At 66.6% G+C, this 8,080-nt stretch overlaps 1 protein-coding gene across 1 annotated transcript; it reads right to left on the bottom strand.

Moving 5' to 3' along the window:
* Positions 1–275: 275 nt before the first annotated feature.
* Positions 276–7,504, bottom strand: CAMKV (CaM kinase like vesicle associated). Its single transcript, XM_066558245.1, has 11 exons — positions 7,385–7,504; positions 4,249–4,357; positions 2,912–3,043; positions 2,759–2,833; positions 2,544–2,682; positions 2,344–2,464; positions 2,028–2,103; positions 1,812–1,948; positions 1,654–1,732; positions 1,493–1,580; positions 276–1,357 (listed from the first exon to the last, which is right to left on the bottom strand). Exons 2-11 carry the CDS (start codon positions 4,341–4,343, stop codon positions 845–847), a joined length of 1,455 nt encoding a protein of 484 aa, XP_066414342.1. The 5' UTR covers positions 4,344–4,357; positions 7,385–7,504; the 3' UTR covers positions 276–844.
* Positions 7,505–8,080: the final 576 nt, after the last annotated feature.

Genomic DNA, 8,080 nt, shown 5'->3' with positions numbered 1-8,080 from the left:
CGGTGGGAGTGGGCGGGGCTCTCTCCCGGGACCCCCCCCGCCCCCGCCCGCCCCGTGCCCCGCGGAGCCCCGCGGTGGCACCCGGGATTCTTCCTGGGATCCTTCTCGGGATCCTTCCCGGGATCCATCCCGGCGGCAAGAGCTCACGGGTCCCGCTGCCCTCGCTGCCCGGGCAGTGCTGCCGCTTCCAGCCCGCCGCGTCTCGCTCAGCGCCGCGCTGCCGGCAGGCGCGGCAGCCCCCCGGCCCCACAGAGAGACTGGGCAGGCGGCGCTGGTGCTGTCTCAGTTTGTCCTCAGCGGGGTCTTTATTTGCCAGAGATACAGCGGCGGGGCGCGGGGCGGCGGCGGCAGCCGCGGGCAGAGCCGGCCCTGCAGGCATGCAGCTGCGAGGGGGGAAGCGGGGACCGGGGAGGGGGCACGGGGGGGCACCGGGGGTCCTCCAGGCACAACGCGTGGGGGGCCGTGCGGCTGCCCCCGGGCGGGGGTCCCCGTGTCCCCCCCCCGGGGGTCCCGGGACGGAGAGGGGGTCTCCGGGACGGCCCCCGCTCCGTCCCGGGCGGCCCCGCCTGCGGTCCCGCACATGCACGCGTGTCCCGGGGGGCCCCGGACGCCCCCCGGCGCTGCGGGGCGTGCGGCCGAGCGGGGCTGCCCCGCGTCTCTGGGCATCCCCGGGGCAGGGGACGGCGGCGGGGGACAGACTGAGAGAGCTGGGAGGACACGGGGGAACGGGCGCCATGCAGGGCTCTGCCCCGCGGCCGGCTCTCCGGCGGGGCACGTAGAAAAGGGGGCGCAGGCGGGGCTTGGGGGCCATGCCGGGGCTATGTACAGGGGGCGCGGGGACCGCTCAGCCGCTCTGCTCGCTGGGGGGCTCGGCGGCGGCCCCGGCCTCGGTACATGTGGTGGCGGCCGGTGTGCCGGGGGCCGGGGGCTGCGCGGCGGCGGGCGGCGTGCCGGGGGCTGCGGGCTCCGGGGCGGTGGCGGAGGGGGCTGCGGGCTCCGTGGCGGGGGCCGGGGCCATGTCGGTGGCGGTGGCGGGCTCTGTGGTCGCGGGCTCCGCGGCCGCGGCGGCGGGAGCCGGGGCGGCGGCCGGAGTCGCCGCCGGGGCCGGGGTCGCCGCCGGGGCCGGGGTCGCCGCCGGGGCCGGGGTCGCCGCCGGGGCCGTGGTAGCTGCTGGGGCCGTGGTAGCTGCTGGGGCCGTGGTAGCTGCCGGGGCTGGAGCCGCTGCCGGGGTCGGAGCCGCTGCCGGGGTCGGAGCCGCTGCCGGGGCTGGAGTCGCTGCTGGGGCCGGGGCTGCCGCCGTCTCCGACTGCTCGGGCGCCCGCAGGCGTTTCATGAGCGTGGTCACTCGCACGGCTTTCTGTGGGGAAGACACGGGGGGGTGTGGGGCTGGCGAAGGGGCAGGGACTGGCAGCCCCACCAGGCTCTTTGCCCCACGGTGGGGGACCGGCCTTGGCTGAGAGGGGACATGGAGGCACGGCACACCCACACCCACCTTCCACTTGGCCCGGGCGAAGTTCTTCTCGATCTGGGCACAGACGCCATCCTTGATGTTCTTGTCAGAGGCAGCATTCCCAGAGATCCTGGAGAGGCAGTGAGGCGTGAGCAGCCCCTGCCAGTCCCCCTGGCTCCCTATCTGACCCTGCCGCTGCTCACCACTCATGGGAGATGGCCTCCTCTGCCGTGATCCTCTGGTCCTGCTCCACCTCCATCAGGCGTGTCACCAGCTCCTTAGCTGGGGGCACAGGGGGAGAAGTCAGCACTGGTAGGGGACAACATGGGACCCCACGTACCCCCCCCAGTGTGGGGCTCACCCGCTTGCGAGATGTCATCCCAGTAGGGCGGGTCAAACTCATAGTCCCCAGCCAGGATTTTACGGAAGAGGTTCTTGTCGTGGTTCTCATAGTCATCCTCGTCTGCCTCCTCGTAGAAAGGGGGGTTTCCCGAGAGGCTGGGGAACGTAGTGGGGGGCTCAGTCCCACCCCAGCCCCGAGCCCTTGTAGCTACCCCATCCCTCACCCCACACTCACAGGATGTACATGATGACGCCGATGGCCCAGCAGTCCACCGGCCGCCCGTACCGCTGCCGCCCCACCACCTCCGGAGCTGCCAGAGACAAAGAGCAACCATCCCCCGGGGTCCCCAGCCATGGCCCATCCCATCTTGGCCCTGGCGTGATGAGAGTGGGAGGCACCCACTGGAAGCACCCAGGATCAGCCCCCAGGGTGATGGGGAATGGGAGGTGCAGCAGCAGGTAGTAAGGAATGGATGGTAAGGAGCAGTAGGGACCTGCTGGGACCCAGCACTGCCCGCCCCTGCATGCCCACCCGGCTGGCTCTCACCCACCCAGGTACTCAGGGGTGCCACAGGGCTCCTTAATGAGCCCGTTCTCCAGCTTGGCCAGGTGGAAGTCACTGATGACGATCTTGGAGTTCTTCAGGCGATTGTAGTACACCAGGTTCTCCAGCTGCCAGCACAGGGACTGTGAGTGCCAGGATGGGGGGCATGGCAGCACCCATGGGTGCTCCCACCCCCCTGCCACCCACCTTGAGGTTTCTGTGGACGATCTTGAGTGAGTGCAGGTAGGCGACAGCCTCCAGCACCTGCCGGATGACATTGCTGGTGTCCTTCTCCGAGTAGTAGCCCTGGTCCAGGATCCAGTCGAAGACCTCCCGGCCAGTGGCCCTGCAGACAGCAGCTCTGCCGAGACCCAGCCCTGGCGGGGCCACCCCCTCCCCACTTCCAAATGTCCCAAACTTACAGCTCCAGGAAGATGAAGTATTCCTTGCGGGTGATGTAGACATCCACCAGCTGTAGGATGTTGGGGTGCTTCACCCTGCAGAGAGACAGGGGCATGGGCAGGAGTTCCCAGTTTGCCCAGTAGCACAGGATCCCCTCCAGCCCCAGCACTCACATTTTGAGGATGATGATCTCGTTTTTGGCTGCCTTCCGCACTTTCCGCCCATCCCGCTTCAGAAACTTCTTGCAGGTGTACAACTTCCCTGTTGTCTTCTCCTTGGCCCGGAAGATTTCACAGAACTCCTCCCTGCAAGGGTACCCCCAGACATCACCCCGTTCCTGGGGACCACTGAGACTGGGGTGCTTAGGTGGTCCCTGAGCCCACCAGCATTCCCCCAGATCCCAGCAGTCAGGGGGGATGCCACAGAAGTAGAAGAAAGCTGTGGCTCAAAAACACTTTGGAGGGGTAGAAAAAGCAGCAGTGAGAAGCAACTGATATGGAAGAAGCAAATTGATAGGGAAGGGGGAGAATTTGCTGTTTAAAAAGCCCCATCCTCAGGACAGGAGGGGTAAGACCCACTGCAAAGCCACTCGTGCCAAGGTGGAACAGCAGCACACCCAACATTAACATCAGCACAGCAGTCGGGGAGAAACAAAGGGAGATGTGCCGCCGGTAGCTGCAGTGTTTCTGTTCTATTATTCATGGTGCTTGAGCCCATGGCCAGGCTGCAGCTGCAGGGGAGCCCCGGGGGGCACTTGGCACTGCTCCAGCAAAGCCATTGGCTTTCCAATCCCCCCAGCTGCGCTGAAATCCTCACGGCCACTGCCCTGGGTGGAGGGGAACAGTGACCTGTGGGCTTTGGGACAAAGTGCCCAGAGGATGGAGCGAAAATCTGAGAGCACCGAGGTCCCCACTGCCACCCAGCGTGACCCTGCCAGGTGTGACCTCTGTTCCAAGCAGGTGTTTTGGAAATTGATGGAAAAAATTCTAGTGCCTATTTTGTGGTCAACCCTCTCTCAAGGGGTGTGAGGGCTTCATTTTTTGGAGTGCATCCTAACAGGTTCCTCAGCATGGCAATAAAAGTTTGGGGAAGCAGCAGTGCTCCACTGCCCCCCAAGTGACATCTGTCTTTCCTTTGCTGTGGCTGAGCCCTCCTGATTCACAAAATGCTCCAGGGAGCCAGGATCGTGTGGAATTGCTGCAATCCCTGCAAATCTTGAGGGGAGGAGGGAGGGATATGGGAAGCTGCCCAGCTGCAGCCAGCAGCAGTGGGAAAGCTCACTGCTTTCCTTAGAGCTAGCTGTGAATGTCCCCCATGCAACCCACAAGCAAGAGGGTCTAATTAGGGTAAAGCCACCCCAAAATACACCCTGCAATCCCAGCCCAACTGGGGACCAGCACCCCCAGAGCCCCCAGAGGCAGTGTTGTGCCACTCCTCAGTACCCCAAGAGCCCACACAGGTGGCTGGGGTTCCCCAGGGCATCCATGGGGCTGTGCAGGGACCAACTCACGTTTTGATGACCTGGCCCAGGTCATATCTGTCGGTCACCTCAGACGGCTGGTTATAATCTTTCTTGTCTCCCAGCGTCACGCAGCCAAACGGCATCGCAGGGCCCGGTGCTGGCAGGGCAGGGAGAGGCAGTGAGTGCCCCGGCACTGCCGCCCCCCTGGAGCCACAGCAGACCCTCCCAAGCTGTGCCAATTAATGTGGAACCTGAGCACGGCGGCTGCTCATGCTCTGCAGCTGCCGCCAGCCGCCATGTGCCCAGCCCCACCGATGGGCATCCGTGCCCGTGGCATCCAGCCTCTGCCTGGGCCCAGGCTGCCAGCACAGCCACAAGCTTCCCCCTCTGGCCCCTGTTGGTGGATTATTAATGATTAATTAGCAGCCAGGGTTAGCACAGTGCCTGGAGCACCCACTGAGGAGACAAGTGGAGGTGAACGGATCCTTTCCTGTTTCTCAGCCCAGTCTTGCCCACGGTAACATTTCAGCAGATGGGGCCTCCCCAGGCAGAGCATTGTCACACGTTGTCACATATGCAATGGGTTACACCAGTCTCAGCTTGCCAACCCCAACCAGCCCTGACTGTGGCACCAGGCAGGTGGCACTGCAGCTCAGAGGTGCCACTGGCAGCAGTCAGGACACCAGCCTTGGCAGATGCCAGCTTCTCCAGCCCTTTAGGAAGGATGCTTTACCCCTTGCTTCCCTGTTGGGAACTCTTCAAAACCCGATCCTTCTTGGATGCTTCCCAGAAAAGCAAATTGATCACATAAAGTGATTTCTTCCCCTTTCCCACCGTGTTAGCGGGAGGAAGTTTCAGCTGACATTATTTTTTGACAGCTCAGAAGATGACAGAGCTGCCTAGGGCCCCCCAGACCTCTCAGATGGGCCTGAGTGGGACCTTGTGATGGGAAGCTGGGACTGTGCTGGAGGCACCCCTTGCCCAGGCTAAAGCTTCCCAAACACCACGCTGTGCCGTGCTGTGCCGTGCTGGCAGCCCGGTGGCGAGGGCTGCGGGCAGGATGGCTGCGGGATGCGGGATGCGGGAGCCGGCATCGCGGGTACCCAAGCGCCGAGCCTGTTGCTATGGCAATGGGAGCTGAAGATGCAGAAAGCGGCACATCCTTGGGAGGGGGCAGGGACAGGCAGCACCCGGCAGCACCCGACCCACCTGCAGGTGCACAGCCCCATCCATCCCTGCTGTGCAGGCCCTGGGAGGAAGGCGTGCTGCCTGCAGCACCCAGGGCATGCACTGAAGTGCTCCCTGGATTGACCCAAACCTGGGTGGGACGTGAGTGCGGTGAGCCAGGGAATGGGGGGATGCTCCTTCCTGCCTCCACCCTCTGGGGCTGACCTGCCTCTATGCCTGCTGGAGTGATGCCCCCAGGATGGATGCTCCCAGCTTGCAAGGCACTCAGGCACCGTCCTGCCAGGAGAGCCCACACCGAGTAAGAGCCCTGCCCAGCATGCGCCAAGTCCCAAAAGAGAAGAAGAGCACCCATGGGACACCACTGCTTGTGCCCCAGTTTGGATGAGATTTTCCAGCCTACTCCTGACTCATCCCAGCAGCTCTCCCGGCAAACATGCCCTGCCTGGCACCTCTGTGTCCCCATGCCACACGACACCAGCTCTGCCGTGCCACTGTACCTGGCCAAGGGGAATGAGGGCTGTCCTGGCAGCTGCTGGAGGGGCAGTGGGCTCAGTGCCACAGACCATCAGGGGCAGGGCTGGCTGGCAGATGGGCAGGCTGCCAGCACTGGGGGCACGGTGCCAGGATTAGCTGGGAAGGGGACCGGGATGGGATGATATATCGGGATTTTATTGCTGTCTATGGGAGCACTCAGCTAATCTGCGCTCATAAAATTAGTTCCCGTTGGTTTAGTGGCCACCCATCCTGCCAGGGCTGAGCATTGCCATCCTTCCCTGCCCCAGGCTGGCTTCGAGGGGCTCAGCGCTCCTGGGATACCCCACAAGGGAGGCTGGTACCCAGCCCAACATCGGGGTCAGCACCTGCACCCCACAGGTGAGAGCACCCCCCCGGAGCAGGGGCAGCCAGGCAAGAGGTGGGCAAAGGGAAGAGTGCTCCCTCCACGGGGTGCCGGGGGGAAGGCTCTGTGCTGCGCTGGCACCCGCACGCAGCCAGCACCCCCCTCCAAGAGTCTAATTTGGGAGCAGAAGCAACAGCGGGTGTAAGACAATAGCGGGGAAGTGGGTGGCCGGGTGGGGATGGCACGGAGGGATGACGCAGCCGTGCAGCCCTCGCCAGCGGGGCCCCCCAGCCCCCGACCCCCCGCTCTGCCCCACGGCGTGAGGTGCCACCGGCTGGTATTTCATCTGCAGCCCCGCTTCCACCTGCAGCTGCCCTGGACATGTCCGTGGGGGGTTCCCCCCGTCATCCCGCCCCCACGTCCCGGGGGAAGGATGTACCGGGGAAAGGCAGAAAACGCAGCCGGGCTAAGACGGACCGAAATATTGCTAGTGCAGGCAGCGGGAGGCGGAGGGGAGGCGGAGGGGCCGGCCGGCCCAGCGCTGCCCGCGGAGCCGCCGGGCTGGGGCTGAGACAGGGCCGGGGGAGTCCCGCCGCCCCCGGCCCGGGGTGTGCGGAGGGACAGCCCGGGCCGCGCACCGCAGGGAGATCTGCGTTTGGCCGGCTCGGAGCGCTGCGGCAGCGGGAAGGGAGCGGACTGCGGGAGAGAGAGGTGCGGGGTCCGGGAGGGGATGCTCGGCGGCGGGGGCACGGGGAGAGAGGCTCCCCGGCAGCATCCGCTCCCGCGGTGCCGGCCCGGTTCCCCGGGCTCCTCGCGGAGACGGGGGCGGCACCAGGACAGCAGCAGCCCGGGGGGGCGAGCGGGGAGGCGCGGGGGGAGCCGGGCTCCGGCAGCTCGCTGTGCCCACGGCGCCCGTCGGGGCTCGGGCTCTGCGGGACGCGGGTGCCGGCGGGGGCAGTGCGGCGGCGGGCGGCCGTCGGGGCGCGCACGCACCGGACAGGGATACGCGCGGCCCCGTCGGGACGTCCCGGGCCCCCGGGGTCGGGAGGAGAGTTGGGGGCAGCCCCGGGCCGGACGGCGACAGATGCTAGCAACGCCCCCCCCGCCGGGCCCGGCCCCCCTCGCCCCCGGTCCGGCGCGGCGCGGCGCGGCGCTCACCTGCACGCCTCTCCGACCGCAACGGGGGGCCGCGGCCCGGGGCCGCCGCTCGGGGGGAGCGCGCCCCTCCCGCCCGCCCTCCCGCGCCGGGCCGGGGCCGAGCCGGGCCGAGCCGAGCCGATCCCCGCCGGTGCCAGCGATCCCAGCCGATCCCAGCCCAGCCGTCGGTCCGTCGCGGCGCGGCCCCGCGCGCCCGGCGCGGCAAGTTGGGGGGGCGGGACCGTGCGACCACGCCCCCTTTCACGCCCCGCCCCTCCCCTGACGTCACCGCCAAACTTCGCGCCCCGCCCGTGGGGACGGGACACGCGTGGCGCTGGGACCGCCCGGAGCGCGGGGGGCGAGGCCGGGGGGTTGTCACCGAGTTGGGACACCGCCACAGCCCGGGGACCCCATGGGACCAGAGACCCCATGGGACACCATAGTGCACCCTCTGGGGTGAGCCGGGATCCCCTGGGCTGTGCCATGGCCGATGGGATGGGATGGGTGGGATGGGATGGGATGGGATGGGATGGGATGGGATGGGATGGGATGGGATGGGATGGGATGGGATGGGATGGGATGGGATGGGATGGGATGGGACGGGAGCAGGATTTTAGCACAGCTAAGCATGGGCTCAGCATCACAGGTATCTGCCCCCTGAGGGCACTAAAAGGCACGATGAGGACACGGTAGACACATGTTCCTGACTCTGTGCCA

The sequence above is a fragment of the Molothrus aeneus genome, chromosome 12 (genome assembly GCF_037042795.1).
Source record: "Molothrus aeneus isolate 106 chromosome 12, BPBGC_Maene_1.0, whole genome shotgun sequence".
NCBI classification, from domain to species: domain Eukaryota; kingdom Metazoa; phylum Chordata; class Aves; order Passeriformes; family Icteridae; genus Molothrus; species Molothrus aeneus.
Note: the sequence above shows the minus strand (reverse complement) of the source record. Positions and strands in the feature narration are given on the sequence as shown.

Excerpts from the sequence above, each read along its gene's own strand:
- CAMKV (XM_066558245.1), bottom strand. The coding sequence starts at position 4,343 with ATGCCGTTTGGCTGCGTGACGCTGGGAGACAAGAAAGATTATAACCAG. Across the intron at positions 2,104-2,343 it reads TGGCACCCCTGAGTACCTGG|CTCCGGAGGTGGTGGGGCGG; the intron begins GTGGGTGAGAGC and ends TGTCTCTGGCAG. Across the intron at positions 1,733-1,811 it reads GGATGACATCTCGCAAGCGG|CTAAGGAGCTGGTGACACGC; the intron begins GTGAGCCCCACA and ends CTGTGCCCCCAG.